Here is a 20,571-nt window from a genome sequence, read left to right on the forward strand (position 1 = left end):
TCACTTTGTGTCACTGTGTGTGTACGTGTGTGTGTGCTTGCATATATTTTTTCCGCACTCCTACTGCAGAGTACAGTCACATTATACCTGCATTTTCCCCCATACATGTCACGTAGTATTACTCAACAATGAATCGGAGCACATGAAAACATATCAGAAAGCATTTCACAGGAACATTTTGTTTGGAAAAACAATTTCTTTTATGACATATATTTCATAAAGAATTTCTTGTGTGCATTTCCATTCGCCTGAAAAAGTAACACAGTGTAATGTATTATCAATGTAGTGTTAATGAACACAAAATCACATGCACACCCCCATGCATTCATCAACATAATGTAATCTACTTTGACTGGGGAACAGACTTCCTTACATCTGATCAGCCAGAACATATACTTCGGGTATTCCCCCCAGTCAAAGCAACATTGACAACAGCATAACAAACAAAAACAAAAAACAAAAAAGTGCAATGATCTCAAGTGATGAAAATTCATTATCAGTGACTTACCCAAAACATACAAAAGCACTGCACTGTCAAATGAAGTGTGCATGCATGGTGGTTAAAAATAAGTGTGGTACCTATTTGCACAAAGTTTTCAACAAGTTATATAATGTGTCTGTGTGCTGCACAACTTGACTTAGATAATTCTTCTTCTTCAGCGTTCCAGAATTTTTCTGGTTACGTGTGAGCTCGTTTGCCCATTTGGGTTCCCCACACTATATACTCTGAGAGCATATAGTCAGCTCACTCCGCTTTCGTTGAGTATATAGGCATGCTGGGTATTTTCGTGTTTCCATAACCCACCGAACTCCGACATGGATTACAGGATCTTTTCCGTGCACACTTTGTCTTGTTTCTTTCTTTCTTTGGTGTTTAACGTCGTTTTCAACCATTCAAGGTTATATCGCGACGGAGGGAAGGGTGATGGGATAGAGCCATATGTCAATTGTTTCTTGTTCACAAAAGCACTAATCAAAAATTTGCTCCAGGGGCTTGCAACGTAGTACAATATAATTATTACCTTACTGGGAGAATGCAAGTTTCCAGTACAAAGGACTTAACATTTCTTACATACTGCTTGACTAAAATCTTTACAAACATTGACTATATTCTATACAAGAAACACTTAACAAGGGTAAAAGGAGAAACAGAATTCGTTAGTCGCCTCTTACGACATGCTGGGGAGCATCGGGTAAATTCTTCCCCCTAACCCGCGGGGGGTAAGACAAAACTTACTTGTGAATGTCAGCAGACACCACAATAATTAAACAGGCAAATATAGTAACAGTATAACCCAGGTCTTTGATTGTTTGCAAAACTTGATCAGCTTTCCATGTGCATGATTATCTTCTTCTTCTTCTTGTCGGTCACTCAAATGGAAACGCCGGTTCTCCGCGCAAATGTTGCCGTGCGCTGTAGGTCGTCCAGACTGCCATAGAGCTTCCCTTGCACCGTGGTCGCCTCCGCTTGTGCATGATTATAAGAAGTGTTCATTACACGACGAATATATATATTACTGTAGTGATCAAACATAATAGACGAATTCCGATAATAACTCCATCAGGTTGTATGGCTTCTGGAAGAGTGAATACCCTTGCCAAAACCTCTGACAAACATTGGAGGGGCCAATCACCAGCGAGGGGTGTGTCGGAAAAGTGTGCTCCAACAATGTTTGTCCGAGGTTTTGGCAAGGGTATTCAACATTCAATAAGACTTACAAACCAGACGGAGTTATTTGCGAAAGTTGTCGAATCTGTCAATCAATGTATGAAGCTATCAAAAATGGTGGATATATATCAAATAATTAGGAAGTTCAGAAAATCCTCAATGGAATGTGTATATAAAAATCCCTTTCAATGCTAGGTTTTAAACCATATTTCATCATCTTTAACTCAAATTCTGGTCTGATCTACAGGAGTGCACAAACAAATTCCTCCATTTACTAATTGTCCCCGCCCCTACTTTCAATTACACATTAACATGATTCCATTTGAAACCTCGAGGTCGTCATCGTGGATTGACGCCCGACCAAAGCTAATTGAGCCCGACGGAGGGCTTCAATTACACTTTGGGAGGGCATCAATCCACGATGACGACCAAGAAGTTTCAAATGGAAGCATGTTAATGTTATTGTAATTCAATCTGACGACGATCTCTTTCCTGCTTTCATGCGATGGTAAACAGACAAAATTGGTTCTGTTCTGTTGACACACTACTTTCAGTCCACCTACCTGCAAGGGTCAAGTCCCAAGAAATATGTCTCTGTATTCCTATCTTATCACTCTGCTCCTGTTTTCTTTTGTTTCACATACATTTTCCCTTCTTTTTTGACGGGTTTCTGGACAGCAAACTCTAAAACAAATTCTTTTCATCACAAAAGCGATCTTTGGAATTGACTGACGTAGTCCGGAAGAATTCATTCATCAACTTACGTCACGTATTTGACGTCATCACTTCGCATACCTTATGGTCTCGTTATTTCGTTGGCCTTCATATTTCCTACTTGGAAAATGACCCTCAAAGCTAACCGAGACTAGTTGAGGTTGTATCAATGCGCCTAGCCAGCAGGTGGTTAATGGCTTTTTTAGCGAGTGGTTATCGACAATTGTAATTCAATCAAGTTTGCGTTTTAATGAAACAGATCCTGTGATTGGTCAGAATGCCCCAACTCATTAAAAATTACCGGTCATTAATTGTCGATAACCACTCGCTAAAAAATTCATTAACAACCTGCTGGCGAGGCGCATTGATACAGCCTCAACTAGTCTCAGTTAGCTTTGAGGGTCATTTTACAAGTAGGAAATATGAAGGCCAACGAAATACCGAGACCATAAGGTATGCGAAGTGATGACGTCGAATACGTGACGTAAGTTGATGCATGAATTCTTCCGGACTACGTCAGTCAATTCCAAAGATCGCTTTTGTGATGAAAAGAATTTGTTTTAGAGTTTGCTGTCCAGAAACCCGTCAAAAAGGAAGGGAAAATGTGTGTGAAAGAAAACAAAACAGGAGCAGAGTGATACGATAGGAATACAGAGACATATTTCTTGGGACTTGACCCTTGCAGGTAGGTGGATTGAAAGTAGTATATATGTGAACAGAACAGAACGCAATTCTGTCTGTTTACAACCGCAGGAAAGAGATCGTCGTCAGATTGAATTACAATAACATTACATGCTTCCATTTGAAACTTCTCGGTCTTCATCGTGGATTGACGCCCTCCCAAAGTGTAATTGAAGCCCTCCGTCGATGAAGACCTCGAAGTTTCAAATGGAAGCATGTTAATGTGTAATTAATGACCGGTAATTTTTAATGAGTTGGGGGATTCTGACCAATCACAGGATCTGTTTCATTAAAACGCCAACTTGATTGAATTACAATATTAATTGAAAAGGAAATGTTCACAATAGCTATGAAATGAACTCACTGTGTCTTTATTCCGCTAATAAAAACAAGTATACGACAGGGCTTTTGAATCTTTTGAGCATCTGCCCTTCCTTTTCACCAATGCATAGATTAATTAGGGCGTGACAATGATTCATTTCTTACGACATACGAAGCCATGCATCAGCTGTTTCAGAGATTCAAACTTCATCAAGGTTTGTTATATTCTAACACTGATTCATCAAAAACAACACCACTACAACGTACACACTATTTACTAAGTGATATAATGACTAATGTACTCAAACTATCACAGCAAGAGAGTCTTTTGACTGCAAACTGACACTCAAAGCAGATACAGTGAACATTTAATTGTTAAAGTTGGTTACATGAACAATAGTACAGCCAGAACAATTTTGTATAAAAATGTACACATTTTCGCTTTGACTAACATTTATTAATGGCACACCTAAATCAAGCCCTTCTTGGCCTACAGGGTAGAGTCAGAGGGAGACTTACTCAGCATTTTTGTGAATGGCACACAAACTAAACTCACAGCAGAACAAATGAGATTAAATATGGCTATCGATTATTATCATCACAAATACTCATACAAAACATACACACATGCATAACAATTTTCACATTTTTCGAGTCAAATCTCTTCCTTAGGAGATCAAAATCATTGAAGCAATCGATTCAGAAAATATAAGGTGAATGCTGATCTTGTGTTATAATTTAAACACAATTGTAATGTCAAGACGCTATCATCAACACGATTGTCACAAAACAAAACAGAAGACATTCTTTCTTTATTTGGTGTTTAACGTGGTTTTCAACCGTTCAAGGTTATATCGCGACGGGGAAAAGGGGGAGATGGGATAGAGCCACTTGTTAATTGTTTCTTGTTCACAAAAGCACTAATAACAAAATTGCTCCAGGGGCTTGCAACGTAGTACAATATATGACCTAATACTGGGAGAATGCAAGTTTCCAGCACAAAGGACTTAACATTTCTTACATACTGCTTGACTAAAATTTTCTTTCTTTCTTTATTTGGTGTTTAACGTCGTTTTCAACCATTCAAGGTTATATCGCGACGGGGGAAAGGGGGGAGATGGGATAGGGGAAAGGGGGGAGATGGGACTTGACTAAAATCTTTACAAACATTGACTATATTCTATACAAGAAACACTTAACAGGGGTAAAAGGAGAAACAGAATCCGTTAGTCGCCTCTTACGACATGAACAGAAGACAGCTGTATAAACTCCGTCCACACCTCATGGACTTGACTCAAATTAATATCCTCGCAGCAGGTGGACAGACAAAATCTGAAACGAAGAGCTGTGGCAAAGGGCGGGCCAGGAGCCCGTTGACAGCCACATTCTAAGAAGGAAGTGGGGGTGGGTTGGACACACCCTCAGGAAACCAACATCCTGCATCACCCGCCAGGCTCTCACTTGGAACCCGCAGGGGAAAAGAAAGGGAGGACGGCCAAGAAACAGCTGGAGGCGTGACAGAGGGGCAGATCAAACTAAAGAGGCAAGACACCAGCTGGTCAGAAGTGGAAAGAACAGCCCAGAGCAGAGTGCGATGAGAAACGTCGTCAATGGCCTATGCTCCACTGGGGACAAAGGGCCTAAGTAAGTAAGTAAATTAGAGGGAAAGTCTGAAACTATTCGTATAACAGAAAACACAGTAGCAAAGAAAATATCACAAAATGGTCAGGTCCAATAACATGCATGGTAAAGCACATACAAACACAATACAGACAAAAAGTTATTGTTCACTTTGAAAGTTTGTCACAAAGTGATCAGGTCCAATAACATGCATGGTATTTAAGCACATACAAACACAATACAGACAAAAAGTTATTGTTCACTTTGAAAGTTTGTCAGGAAGTGATCAGGTCCAATAACATGCATGGTATTTAAGCACATACAAACACAATACAGACAAAAAGTTATTGTTCACTTTGAAAGTTTGTCAGGAAGTGATCAGGTCCAATAACATGCATGGTATTTAAGCACATACAAACACAATACAGAGAAAAAGTTATTGTTCACTTTGAAAGTTTGTCACAAAATGGTCAGGTCCAATAACATGCATGGTAAAGCACATACAAACACAATACAGACAAAAAGTTATTGTTCACTTTGAAAGTTTGTCACAAAGTGATCAGGTCCAATAACATGCATGGTATTTAAGCACATACAAACACAATACAGACAAAAAGTTATTGTTCACTTTGAAAGTTTGTCAGGAAGTGACGTACAGACAAAAAGTTATTGTTCACTTTGAAAGTTTGTCAAGAAGTGATGTACAGACAATTAAATCAAACCGTTTCTCCGAATAGACGATGTTCGGAAATAACTCTGTCAGGTTTGTATGGCTTGTGAAAGAGTGAATACCCTTGCTTTTTTTCTTTATTTGGTGTTTAACGTCGTTTTCAACCACGAAGGTTATATCACGACGGGGAAAGGGGGGAGATGGGATAGAGCCACTTGCTAATTGTTTCTTGTTCACAAAAGCACTAATCAAAAATTTGCTCCAGGGGCTTGCAACGTAGTACAATATATTACCTTAATTACTGGGAGAATGCAAGTTTCCAGTACAAAGGATTTAACATTTCTTACATACTGCTTGACTAAAATCTTTACAAAAATTGACTATATTCTATACAAGAAACACTTAACAAGGGTAAAAGAGAAACAGAATCCGTTAGTCGCCTCTTACGACATGCTGGGGAGCATCGGGTAAATTCTTCCCCCTAACCCGCGGGGGGTAATACCCTTGCTTTTTCTCAGACAAATAAATTCACATGTTCACCTGTCCACATGTTTCAGAAACACCCCTCACTAGTGATTGGCCCCTCCAATGTTTGTCCCAGTAAAAGCAAGGGTATTCACGCTTTCACAACCCATACATACCCGACTGAGTTATTTTCGGAATTTGTCTAATCGTAAATATCAGTCACAGCTGAAAGAGTGCATGCTACGTTTTTTTGCATGCTAAGAACCGCAAATTATTCCAACGATACAAGATTAAGTAAGTGACCAAGAGAGCATTAAGCCCTCCTCCCCATGCCCTCTTAAAACAAGAGGCGAAGCCATCAAGGCTCACGTAAGAAATCGACAAACAGTAACACAAACTCAATCACTCCGTCACACACACACACACACACACACACACACACACACACACACACACACACACACACACAGAAAGAGCATAGGTGAAACTGTGCAAGAAAGCGAGACACTAGATCTAGATCTGTCTGTCTGCATGTAGCCTACTTACAGGGACACGACTGCCAACTAGTCTCGGCCCGCTCAAAATAATAATGACCGAGACTTTCAGTACTTCCTTCGCGTGACGTCTAACCCTCTTACGTCATAATGTGACGTCAATGTAATGTGACGTCTTCAAATGTTAGAGTTTCTACCACAGACATACACACGCACGCACGCACATACGCACGCACGCACAGACAGACAAAGTTACGATCGCATAGGCTACACTTACGTGAGCCAAAAAGGAAATACAAATAAATTGAAATCAATATATCACTTACAAAAGAAAATCAGAATAAAGAAATGGGAAATTCTGTGACATCTTGGATATACAATACAAATATATCTGAATCTAAACTTGAAAGATACATTGCTTAAAAGCATAAGATAAAGAAAAACAAAACAAACAACAACAAAAACAACAAAAACAACTATCAAATAAACAAAAAGGAACAGTTATTTTACAATAAAGAAGCAACTCTTAATCAAGTCAGAAACCTATTTTGCATCCATGAAGAAACCCACACAGAAAAAAACAATATATATAAAAAAAAAGCAGCACTGAGAAAAAAAAAATTAACTTCAAAACTTCAACATAGAATGAAAACATAAAACACCTATAAATAAAATTAAAAAAAAGCGACTGCCAACGTTCCAAAATTCAGAATAAAAAAACAAGAAAGGTAGGTTGTTGGGAACATTTGTTATTGACAAAACAATACATTCACAAATATATCGACCCAACGATATATAGCTATCTGTGCACTTTAAAGACCGTTGGGTCGATATATTTGTGAATGTATTGTTTTGTCAATAACAAACGTTCCAACAACCTACCTTTCTTGTTTTTAGATTATAAAACACCCATGTTCTCGAGGTTTCAAGTTATTTTGTCTTGTTCACAATGATGAAAACACACTCAGCGTCAGTAAATGTATTTCTATCACAGTAATTTAAATGTTTCATTTACAAAATAATTGATAGAAAACTTCAAAGGAAAAATTGTTGTTTGTTTGTTTGTTTGTTTGTTTATTTGTTGCTTAACGTCCAGCCGACTACGCAGAGCCATATCAGGACGAGGAAGGGGGGGATGAAGGGGGCCACTTGTCAAGCGATTCCTGTTTACAAATGCACTAACCCATTACTTGTGTCCCAGCAGGCTTTAGTAAAACTAAATTAATACCTACTGGAAGATTACCAGTTTCCAGTATGTTAAAATAGGCTTAACCTATCTACTGCTGGACTTACATCAGAACACTAACAGATTAAACTATACATGAATCGCGAGACAAGCGGCAAGAGAAGAGATTTTTGGAAAAAATACAGGTGAATGAGCAAGAAGGCAGAAAAAAGAAAAGAATTCATGAAGAAAAAGAGAGCATGACAGGAAAGAGGAACCAAAAATCTACCTAACAGCAAACTAGAAAGCTCCTGCGGTTCCAAAAACAGAAGGGGCCTTTAATTTCATAACCGCAGTGCCCCACTGCGGGAGAAAAATTGTTGATCTAAGTCAGTAAGTGGTTGTTTTTGTACTCAAACACATGTACAATATGGCCAAAAAAAGTCAAAATGATCACTCTTTAATTTTTGAAGCCTTTCGGTTTCGCTGGCATTTAACAGTCTGACAAGTCTTGATATGTAAGAGCTATAGGTCGTCAGAGTATCAACTTTCCTACCAAGTGGACAAAGCCAGGACATTGATTTGGACATATAAATGTCGTGCCGAATTCACGGAATTACCAATTTCCCAGGCACTTGAGAACTTTAAAACCAAAAAGTGGCTGCCGATTTTATTATGGGCAAATTTTAGAAGCCTTTACGCGATTTCGGCAAAATGCTGCCGATTTCACGTATTGGGCAACGTTTTGCAAATTACGCAAAATGGGCAAAAATGTTGCCCATTACGCGGAATCAGCAATTATGTGAATTCGGCACGACATATACATATATTTTAAATAAGGGTCCAACTGACTAATTACGGTCCTATGTGGATCTGTGACTGAACTACACTGCTAGCCCAAAAGACAAACAAACAAATATCACCAACACGCTTACACAATTCTTTCAAACACAGGCAACTCATCGAGGTGAACCTCATACTCTCTGAGCCATGTGGGCCCTGTGATGACCTGATCACGAAGCAAATCCTTCCACTTCCCAAGCGTAACGTAAACATCACGCCTGCGAGCGCCTTTGACCATAACAGGAGCTACCATCACATCATCACCTAGCAAAAACTGCGAGCTGATGGTCAACGCAACCTCATCTTGCGGGTCAATCCACCACAAGGGGCGGATAATAGGCCGGCCTGTGGTAATAGCCTCCCTTGCCAAGTTGATGATAGTCGGGGCATAGCTCTCATGGAGTTTGACGTACTTCTGAGTTATGGCGATCACCTCGTTGTCGTAGATCCACGGCGAGACGGAGAACTGCAGCGCAGGGAGCAGAGCGCAGGCCTGCAACCATCGTACAAACAACTCCTTGTCCGGGAACGCTCCCTGGGAGAACGACGCATCGCCGTAAGCGTTTCCGCCGATCATGTCTGGCAAGACGAACGGGTAACCGAGGAGACCGAGGGTCAAGGTGATCGGGATGACCGTTTGAAGGCCGCCCTCCTCCGACTCCCAGGCAGTCCATCGGTCAAAGACACGGGTAAAAATGGGGAGGGATTGTGTGTTCCAGGCAACTCGGACTTCTTGGCGTCGCCGGTTGGGGTCGGACTGGTGAGCCAGCTCTGCCCAGCCCTTGCTGTAGACGCCTGGATTCTGCATGAAGCTGTACGTCTCGGGTGTCTCAGGTACAAACATCGCTTCCCCTGCATGGTAAGATAGGAGAGGTATAGATTGATGAGCTCACAAAACCAGCGAATAAAGCTTCAAGAATGTGTGTTTTAAACAAAAATTGATCTATGTGAAAAGAAAGTCTCCTTCACTCAAAACGCATCCGTTTAAACTTTCAACCATGCCACACACACCCATAGACTTTTAAAAGAAAAGAAAGAAAAAAGATAAGAAGAAGAAAATACAAGTAAGAAGGGTAAGAACAAGACAAGGTAAAAGGAAAAGGTAAAGGTAATCCAATCATCATATTTGTGACCCTCCACCACGAAATGAGTCGCATGTCACCTCGCGCGGTTCTGCGCTAGGTTTAATATAAGTCCGGGGAGTGTCTAGTAACAGTGTGAGGGTCACCTTAGTCACAGGCTTATAACTCACTCTTTTCTGACACGGTTTTCACCACTGGATAGAGCACAAAAAACTCTTTATGCAAATGTAAAAATATGAAAATCATGCAAAGGTGACATGCGACTCATTCCGTGGTGGAGGGTCACATTTGGTCATGGGGGAGAAAGATGTTAGAGATCTCAACTACTCTCAGGCCAGCTTTATGAGGGCCGTGCCATCTCTTCTCCCTCGCTGCCTTTGCCTTCCCCGGCCCTGAATAGGGTCAGGTACCCAATTCCAGCTGGGTGGACTGGGGAGCTCTCATAAAAATCGGGTATTTGTATTCGCCCCAGGTGGGGATCGAACCCACAACGTCCAGCATGAGAGGCAAGGGCTCTAATCACTGTGCCACAACAAACAAACAAAGATAGAAGCATACCTGCATCAAACTTGAAGGAGCTGATGTTGTACTTGTTCTTCAAGGCTTCAAGCCTCTCCAGATACCACAGCACAGCCGCCGGATTGGTCACATCCAGCAAAGCCGCCATTTTGCCATTCCACCATCGGACCAGCGCCGGATTCTGACTCCCCCTCGTGCCGACGGCGTAGTGATTCTCCGCAGCCTCTAAGAAAGCTTTGGAGTCGAGACTCATGAAGGGATGGGTCCACAAGGTCACCCGGAACCCCATCTTGTTCAGCTGCTTCACCATCCCGGTCGGGTCTGGAAACTTCTCCAAGTCAAAGTCCAAGTCTCCGTACTTTGCTGACCACATATCGTCAATCTCCAGTTGGGCGGCGGGCAGTTTAAACTTTGTGATGTTGGCGGCAAAGTCTAGGACTTTCTGCTGGGTGATGTCCTTGTTGAACATGGCCCAGGTGGACCACTTGGGATGTGTGAACAGCTTGGTGTCGGGGATCTCTTGGGGGCGGGGAATGAAGCGCTCGGACATGTACTCAAAGATGGTGCGAGCGTTGGTGGCGTGGCAGATGGTGTAGTTCAGCGTTGGGGGCGCACCCGCGACGCTTCTGTAGCGCCCGTCATCATACCTGCAAATTGGTATTATTTCCTTATCATTTTGCTAATTATTATTATTTCCTTATCATTTTGCAAATTATATTTCCTTATCATTTTGCAAATTATATTTCCTTATCATTTTGCAAATTATTATTCTTTGCTTATCATTTCAAATTATTATTATTTTCTTATCATTTTGCTAATTATTATTATTTCCTTATCATTTTGCAAATTATTATCATTTCCATATCATTTTATTTTCAATTTCCACATCTATACAACTGGACTTTTGGACAAACTTTCGACTCCTGCCATCATTGTAGAAACAACATACACAGATAAATGAACACATTTTATAGTTGAGACTGACATAGAGCGGCCTTACAAGGACCTTACAAAACCATCACATCCTTTTAACCCTCCAGCCTACACACAAGCACTCACTTGGCAGACAGAGTGGTGGTCGCTCAGAGGGTTGAAACTAACAGAGCGGCACTACTGACTGAGCCATCTTCCCACCCGCCTCCAGCCTACACACAAGCACTCACTTGGCAGACAGACAGAGGCGATGGTCGCCCAGAGGGTTGAGGCTGACATACAGCGGCGAGTCCTGGGACACGAAGATGCCCACACCCTTGGAACTAAAGAAGAGTCGTTCCAGCACACCGCCCACTGAGTGTCCGTGGATCCCCACATCGGCCGACATGTACACAGACGTTGCCAGCTGGGCCTTCTCCAGCGGCCAGGGCTGAATGTGACAGAAATAGGCTTGATTATTCATGGCACTGAGTATCAAGCTACTCATTAAAATTTTGGCTAGCTGGAAAATTGGGAAAGGGTGCATGCAGACCAAATAACTTTTAAAAAGACACATCAAGTCACCTATTTTGTGCATTTTCTGGTAACCAACCCTGAATGCTGTAACAGTAAGAAAACTTACATACTTCTCCCAAACATTGATTCCATTCACAGGTCAGACTTACCAAGCTGAGTTTTTTCTGTAGCAACAATATTGTTACAATATTTCTAGCCCTGTAATAACATTAAAATGCCTTTTACAACAATCTACTTTTCAGGCTACACCTTGATTGTAAAGAATTAAAACTCAGGTCAACTTTCAGCTGAACCCCTGCGAGCAAATTGGAAAACCTTGGATTTGTCCTGAAAAATAAACTTAAAATTAAGAAATTAATAATAAAAATCTCACCTAAAACCTGTTCACCTTCGACTATTAAGAGGTGCACTATTAAGATGGCTTTCAAAAGAGAGATTAAGTCAGTACATGATTCAGCAAGTTACATGACAGTTTAATTCTCACCTGGCTGAAAGACTCGTAGCCACCGTACCAGTGAGCTCCACTCATGTCAAAGCAGTCCTTGACCTCTTGGCTCGGACAGCGCAGACCTTCGCGCACAATGTGATAACACTCCGCTAAAGTTGTCGTCTCGTACGTGACCCTGATTCTCTGGTTGTGTTCCTCCTCTATGCAGCCCGTGTTGTACTCTTTCTCGGACGGGCAGTAATCCATACGGTCAATCATGGTTTTTCCAAAGTCCATGCTATCCGGTCGTGGGTGACCAAAGTCAAAGTGACCTGAGAGGAGAGGTTCGCCTCCATAGGTCGTAAAGCGGAAGTCAAGGTCACCTGTCACCTGAAAAGTCACCTTAACCATCAACAATACGTTAATTGTGATGTTACTGAGAGATCAAACACAAATCCTTAAAAAGTTGAACCGCTTTAATCAACATGGCAAGAAAAGAACATTCAGACATGTCATCACTTATTGCAGTCAACATTCAGTCAATTGATGCAGTCAGAAATTACAAGCAACATTCAGTAATTACAGTGAACATTCAGCCTGCAGTCAGTTATTTTTCATTATAATTACAGTCAACATAATCAGTCAATCACTGCAGTCAGTAATGGCATATAGACATTCAGTCAACAACTCCACATCAACATTTAGTCAATCATTCTGCTGTTGAGCACGACCGGCACGGTTGGCCTAGTGGTAAGGCGTCCGCCCCGTGATCGGGAGGTCATGGGTTCGAACTCCGGGCGGGTCATACCTAAGACTTTAAAATTGGCAATCTAGTGGCTGCTTCGCCTGGCGTCTGGCATTATGGGGTTAGTGCTAGGACTGGTTGGTCCGGTGTCAGAATAATGTGACTGGGTGAGACATGAAGGCTGTGCTGCGACTTCTGTCTTGTGTGTGGCGCACGTTATATGTCAAAGCAGCACCGCCCTGATATGGCCCTTCGTGGTCGGCTGGGCGTTAAGCAAACAAACCAACAAAAAATGTTGAGCACAATTTACCTTGAACCCAGGCAGACTCATGGTGCAGGGCCCAAACAGCATGATGAAGGAGAGGTAGAGAAAGGCAGACAGAAGCGGTACAACCACTGCAACCCTCTGCAGCCACTGTTTCTCTATGGTCACCGTCTGATGACGATCTGCCATCTTGATTTCAGTTTAAACTGCATGTTCAACACAAAAATGAGTTAAATAAAATACATTTCAACAAATATAGAAATATACAACCTCCCCCCCCCCCCTTTCCTAAAATTCATTTGATTCTTCTTCTTCTTCTTCTTCTTCTTCGTTCATGGGCTGAAACTCCCACGTTCACTCATGTTTTTTGCATGAGTGGATTTTTACGTGTATGACCGTTTTTACCCTGCCATTCAATCAGCAAACGCTGATTTCGGGGGAGCAGACCTGTTTACCCCCATAAGTGTTTTGGAGTAATGCTCAGCCCCAAAAATAGTAATCCTGGCACAAAAATAGTAATCATCCAGCATTCGTCGCCAATTACAACGCCGCGGCACATGACAACTGTGTCTGCGAAACGCAATCATGCACATATATCCATCATTTACAAACAAAACACATCAGTCAGTTTTTGTAGTCATCATAATTTCAAAGAAGATCCCATCAAAAGCACATGCATCACTGATTCTTTTTCTTTTGCTCGTAGTAGGCCTTTTTCAGTGTGTCAAGCGCTTCTCTACTGTACTTGCGCTTGCCGAATGAGTGAGGGCGAGACTTCACCACTAGAATAAGGCTCTCCAGCGTCTCGTCAGACAGACATGATCTCTGGTCAGTCCTGTGCTTTTTCACCCCATTTTGCCATTGAAAAAAACAATGCCAAACATGTGAATTGATAAAAAAAAATAAAAATAAAAAATATATTTTTTAATTTTTTTTTTAAACATTTTTATTTATGAAAATCGTAGTCTTGACACGGATAGCGGAATGGCGTATTTTTTGCAGAAAATCGTAATAAATTACGCCAAAATCGTAAGTGTAAACAGGTCTGGGGGAGGCATGCTGGGTATTTTCGTGTTTCTATAACCCACCGAACTCTGGCATGGATTACAGGATCTTTTCCATGTGCACTTGGTCTTGTGCTTGCGTGTACACATGAAGGGGGTTAAGTCACTAGCAGGTCTGCACATAAGTTGACCAGTGGGAGATCGGAAAAATCTCCACTCTTAACCCACCAGGCGGCAGCGACCGTGATTTGAACTCACAACCTCCCGATTAGGAGGCCGACGTCTTACCACCACGCCACTGCACCTGTCCTTTTGGTTTAAACAAAATTTTATTCAGAATTTCTTCGCATGAACAGTTCGAAACACAGCTAGGACACGCACTCAAGCAAATGCTTATATCACGTGACCAGAACAATACTAAATTACACACATTTTCGTAATGGTGGATATAACAACAATAAACCAGAAGAACAAATTGAAAGAATGGGGATGGGGAGCTAAATAGGAACAAAAGAATCTACAGAAGATAAAAAAGAAAAGGGAGGGGGAGGAGGAAGAAAGTACTAACAACCACAAGGAGAGACTAGGACGAAAGCGCATAGGAAGAGAGCATCAAGTCTAAAACATGCAACATGTAAATTCAAGTAAATGTAACAATTTTTTATGGAAGGCAGTAATTCGTTAACATATAAGATACGAGACAAACGATAATAATCATTACTTATTCGCTGCTTATGTAATCAAATACGATAACACAGAGAGAGGCAGTGTGGAGGTACACATAGATCGCCTGCCCACACACATATACACTATCAATGCGTGAACACATATATCAAATCAGTCGACCAGATTTAACAATAAACGATTGGACAGACTCAAATATCAATATGTTATTACGAACAGAATATTGCTCGCTACCTTTTAATAATATTTCCACGCGTCTGAAGTGAACAGGCAACGAATTGATTGTTGTCAGACGAGCATCTGCATACAAAGTGCAGTTTAATAAATAATGTTCGGCTGTTTCATTTGGATCACCGCAAACACACTGTGCGTTATCTTTTAGATGGCGTTTACACAAGTCTGAATTAAGGTTACTAATATTTAAACGCATTCTGCAGTGTTGAACTTCTGTCTGTCGTTTTCCAAAATAATAATAAGCTGGTACACTATGATCAGGACTTTGTAAATAATGCTTAAACTCGCTTATTGAATTTGTTGTTTTAATCACATCAGGCAAATTATTCCATAAAACTGTGGAGAATGGAATGAAGGATGTTCGGAATATGTCTGTCCTATGTGCTGGTACGAATCTTTCGAATGGTCGTCTTCTGTGGTAGGGATTTAGTGAAGAGACTAGTGGTGGCAAGAGGTTAATTAAATATTGTGGACATTTACCATGAACCATTTTGTGAAATAAAATTAATTTATGTCGTTTTCGGCGTTCCTTTAGACTACAAAAACCACTTTCTTTGTAAATCTTATCATGGCTTAATTGTTCTCCGCACACCGCCAATTATAACACGTAATGCTTCAAGGTGTAATTTTTCAAGTGTTTTTGATAAGGCTTCGGTACAATTGTCCCATAACACATCAGCGTAATCGAAATGTGGCAGAATAAAAGATTTATACATTATTTCCAAACTATTTCTGCATAACTTATACTTATAATATCTTAAGCAGTTAATCAACAAAGTGGTCTTTTTCACAATATTTCTAATTTGAGCGTCCCATTTACAATCGTTTTGCAAAAAAATGCCAAGATGCTTGTGTTCTGGTATGTCTTCCAGGAGATTTCCATTAAAAAATAGAGGGTCATTTTGGTTTAAATCACGTTTTATATTCAGCAGTTTAGATTTGGTTTCATTAAATGTAACTTTCCAACGTGCTGCCCAACAACTAATTTGATCAAGGTCTGAATTAAGAATTCCGGCACGTCGAATCGGGTCATTTAATGCAAGTGACAAACTAGTATCATCAGCAAACAATTTGATAACAGACTCAATATCATTTACAATGTCATTTATATAAATCAAAAATAACAAGGGGCCTAACACTGAACCCTGAGGAACGCCTGCTTGTAAACCTTTTAACTCTGACTTGGCACCTTTAACAACAACTAATTGAACACGGTTTGTTAAATAGCTACGAAACCATGACAATAGTCGGCCTCGAACACCAATCGACTCCAGTTTTACCAATAATCCTTTGTGCCAAACTTTATCAAAAGCTTTTGACACATCAAAAAATACCGCCTGTGTTGTTAAACCGTTGTCGTAGTTTGAACACAAGTCATTATATATGGAGACAAGTTGACAGATCGTCGAGTCGCCGGGTATAAAACCGGACTGTGTAGGTGTGAGAATGTTGTTGGATTGTAAAAAGTTATATAATTGGCTGTGAATACATCGCTCCTAGAACGCTTTGCACCTGTCCTTTTGATTCTAAATTCCAAGTGTTCTGCCCTTGCCAGCACTGCAAATACGAATCAAAAACAAACAAGCAATCCATCAAACAACAAAACAAACCACCACCAGGAACTGCTCACAACATGAAAATTTCAACTGGAAACTGAAACATAAGCACAACTTCAACGGCCGCCCACAAAACTGAATAAGACGGAAGGATGGTACCAGTCACATTCATGACACCTAGAACAAAATCGCTGTGAGTCATCTCAGATTTCACTCCTGATCAAACAAGCATGTTTGCACACTGAAAACAAAATTGTTGTACTCCTGACCCAAACATCCACAATCCTCTCTCGATCTCTTAGTCTACTTATCTCCCCTGTCTGTGCATCATCTCCCCCCCCCCCCCCCCCCTCCTCTGTCTTAATCCTTACACGGAGCCTCTCTCTCTCTTGCACACACACAGGATTCGGCATATGAACATAGACCTCAGTTTATGAAATATCATCTTATGCATTGAACGGCCGTCCTGGGATTTCATCTAAAGTACACAAACCTCAGCTTCAAATTGTGCTGACTTAGTCATAAATTTCCGCAATGTGAGTAAACAGAAATTTTAACGCCTCAGTGTAACCTCCTCCATTTCTTGTTGGTGCATCATGTACGTTTTTTGAGAGTGGTTTCTAAAATGGTGCGGGTGGGTGCACATACGTATCACATGCTTTGTTGCCCAAGATTGTTCAGTACATTGTGCACTGATTGAACGGCAACAGGACGTAGTGTCCTCATGCATTGCCAGTGCTAAATGGCATTCTTCTTCTTCTTCTTCTTCTTTGTTCATGGGCTCAGACTCCCACGTTCACTCTTGTTTTTAGCACGAGTCTATTTTTACATGTATGACCGTTTTTACCCCGCCATTCAGGCAGCATATGCCGATTTCAGGGGGGGGGGGGGGGGGGGGAAGGCATGCTGGGTATTTTCATGTTTCTATAACCCACTGAACTGACATGGATTACAGGATCTTTTCCGTACGCACTTGGTCTTGTGCTTGCGTGTACACATGAAGGGGGTTAAGTCACTAGCAGGTCTGCACATAAGTTGACCTGGGAGATCGGAAAAATCTCCACTCTTAACCTACCAGGCGACAGCGACCGGGATTCGAACTCACGACCTCCCGATTAGGAGGCCGACGTCTTACCACCACGCCACTGCGCCCGTCTAAATGGCCTTCAAACTTTACACTCTTTCAGACTGAACAGTAGCGCAGAAGGTGTTTAACCAAAGGCGTGCAATTTGGGTTAAACATTTAAATAAAAAGAGAACACAATAGTAACCAGGTTTGGTACATTCTTAATCAATATTTCGACAGCTTGTCGCTGCCTTCTTCAGGATGGTAAAAAGTAAGGAATCTCATGAATTTGCATAACCAGTTCCATCGTTAAAATTGGGCTGGTGGAGTTTTACAATGTTCACCCACTCCGGCTAATCTAGCAGCTGGAACAAGCAAACCACTTTTGCTACTGTTTGCATAACATTACTTAACAAAATACTGCGATTTATTTGCTAGCAGTGGTAATTCTATCATTAAAGCCTTGGCAGGTCTTTTAGAGCCCATATGCCCTAGCTTCTGGCATTGCACTGACCTGTAAATCATAGTGACACAAAACAATACACAGCACAGTATATCAATATATATTGCTATTTCATATGTTACGTGGATTTCCATTGGTCAATTGGGCAAAACTGAGCTCAGTGCAAAATATCAGTTTTGATACAGCAGTCCCTTCCATTTCCGGCCCTTTCGTGGGCGTGAACCTACCCGGAGCGGCCAGCTTTCCCATGACTAATGAGTTTTCCTTCTATAATTGACTCTTAATGGCCGTTAACCTGTCTGACGCGGTCAACGGTCACTGATTTTTGCCCTAAGGTGCCCCCTCTTACTCGACAGGAGCGGCCACTTAACGGCCACTTGTCACTTTCGCGGGCGAGCGCCTGTGGTGTGTGTGTGTGTGTGTTGTGTGCACAGACGGCACAGCACGAGCAGACGACATGAATACTTACGCATGCGCAAACTGTAAATACAGACATGCGCATACATGTACATTTACGGCAGTCACTTCCGGATCGATCACAGCTGATGTGAGTTTGAAACACTTGTTTATCTGACACTCAAATACATATATAATAATCCAAACAACACACATAGAAACATACGAAACAATAGCTTAGCCAGGACGATCGAGTTAAACACGCAAATAATTAAGATGTATAAACGAAAGCAAAACTAACAGAGACAATGAATCGGCGGCTCGTGGATGATCGCTTTCTTTTCTTCATGAAAACTTGATCGTGTTTTTTGGGTTTTTTTGGAGGAGGAGGGGGCCTGTAATGAACGGCCACCTGATATTTGCGGTCACCTTTGCAATGACTAATGGGTGACCGGATATGGCAGGTACTACTGTATATATCGACAACCTCTTTATTGCTTCCCCACTTCAAAAACAAAAACATCTAAATTTAAAAACAAACAAATATATATGAAAATATAATTATCCCAGAATTTAGTTGAGCAAGTGACTAAAGACTTTTTGAAAGGAAAGACATTTTAAAATACTGAAAAGTACAAGAAAAGAGTGAACAAAAAGAAATAATAATCAGAGGGAGGGATATGGAACAGCCAAAACTGAGACAAATACTTTTGTAATTTCTTTACAGTAAATACAAAATGTCCAGAGAATTAGCAATTATATCTAACATTGACTGACTGTGTGATGATATCTTCTGCTATTTGTCTGTTTCGACAGTGATATCAAAATGTCGACCTTCGGTCTCGATTTTGATATCACTGTCTCAACAGACCATAGCAGAAGATATCATCACACAGTCCGTCAATATTACCCAATATTGACGAACTGTGTGATGATATCTTCTGCTATGGTCTGTTCACACAGTCAGTCAATGTTAGATATATTGCTAATTCTCTGGACATTTTGTATTTACTGTAAAGAAATTACAAAAGTATTTGTCTCAGTTTTGGCTGTTCCATATCCCTCCCTCTGATTATTATTTCTTTTTGTTCACTCTTTTCTTGTACTTTTCAGTATTTCAAAATGTCTTTTCTTTCAAAAAGTCTTTAGTCACTTGCTCAACTAAATTCTGGGATCACTACATTTTCATATGTATATTATATCTGTTTTTAAATTTAGGTCTTTTTGTTTTTGAAGTGGGGAAGCAATAATTAGGTCGTCGATATCAAAACTGATATCGACGGAAATGTCGTCGATATCACTTTTGCACTGAGCTCAGTTTTGCCCAATTGACCAATGGAAATCCACGTAACATATGAAATAGCAATATATATACGTGTATATATATGGCACTTTTGATTTCTGTCAACTAGAAATTTAGATACAAATTAAGAAATATCACATGAACTGAATCAAAATTCTAATCAACAGCAACAAGGTCAAAGAGAGACTTTAATTTTACTTTCAGCTAATGAACAGGTAAACAATACCACATTAAAACAATGCTCCCAGTTCCCCCAGCTGGTCATTCATTAAGTTATGAGAAAAGTAAAAACTATAACAAGCATGGATAATTGGATTTCTCCACTCTTTCACTGTACAATTTTTAAGTCTTGCATGAGCCCGCCTGTTTCTCTCTGCCGCCGCGTTTGACAAAAAGAGTACAGAACGCAACGTGTGTGGCTTGATTGATTGTGTGACCTTACTTGGCATACTTAGGTGGATAAGGTCATCAACACACCAACTTGACAACACACTCTGAAAACATGCTCACTCAGTCGAGTCAGTGACAAAGGTCGTGTTTACAAAATCACGACAAAAACCTTCCCATGCACTCACCGTACGATGTCAATTTTCACCTGGAGAAGGGCTGTACCCTTCTTTGCTCTCGCATCAAACCAAATTTTGAGTTGTCCGGAGCCTGGAACCCATGCAAGCTTGCACTGTGCAATGATGTTTATGAGACTGAAAAACGTGCACTGGCCGGTCACTGACTTTCA

At 40.9% G+C, this 20,571-nt stretch overlaps 1 protein-coding gene across 1 annotated transcript; it reads right to left on the minus strand.

Annotated features, from left to right (window-relative positions):
• Positions 1-176: 176 nt before the first annotated feature.
• LOC138978837 (myogenesis-regulating glycosidase-like) lies at positions 177-20,542 on the minus strand. The gene is made up of 7 exons (XM_070351625.1): positions 20,411-20,542; positions 13,175-13,335; positions 12,177-12,509; positions 11,407-11,606; positions 10,283-10,890; positions 1,945-9,494; positions 177-675 (listed from the first exon to the last, which is right to left on the minus strand). The coding sequence occupies exons 2-6, from the start codon at positions 13,316-13,318 to the stop codon at positions 8,731-8,733; spliced, it is 2,049 nt and encodes a 682-aa protein (XP_070207726.1). The 5' UTR covers positions 13,319-13,335; positions 20,411-20,542; the 3' UTR covers positions 177-675; positions 1,945-8,730.
• Between the last annotated feature and the right edge of the window lie 29 nt (positions 20,543-20,571).

Source organism: Littorina saxatilis, linkage group LG10 (assembly GCF_037325665.1).
Source record: "Littorina saxatilis isolate snail1 linkage group LG10, US_GU_Lsax_2.0, whole genome shotgun sequence".
NCBI lineage: Eukaryota > Metazoa > Mollusca > Gastropoda > Littorinimorpha > Littorinidae > Littorina > Littorina saxatilis.

Excerpts from the sequence above, each read along its gene's own strand:
- LOC138978837 (XM_070351625.1), bottom strand. The coding sequence starts at position 13,318 with ATGGCAGATCGTCATCAGACGGTGACCATAGAGAAACAGTGGCTGCAG. Across the intron at positions 12,510-13,174 it reads TGAGTCTGCCTGGGTTCAAG|GTGACAGGTGACCTTGACTT; the intron begins GTAAATTGTGCT and ends GTGACTTTTCAG. Across the intron at positions 11,607-12,176 it reads GCTACGAGTCTTTCAGCCAG|CCCTGGCCGCTGGAGAAGGC; the intron begins GTGAGAATTAAA and ends TGTCACATTCAG.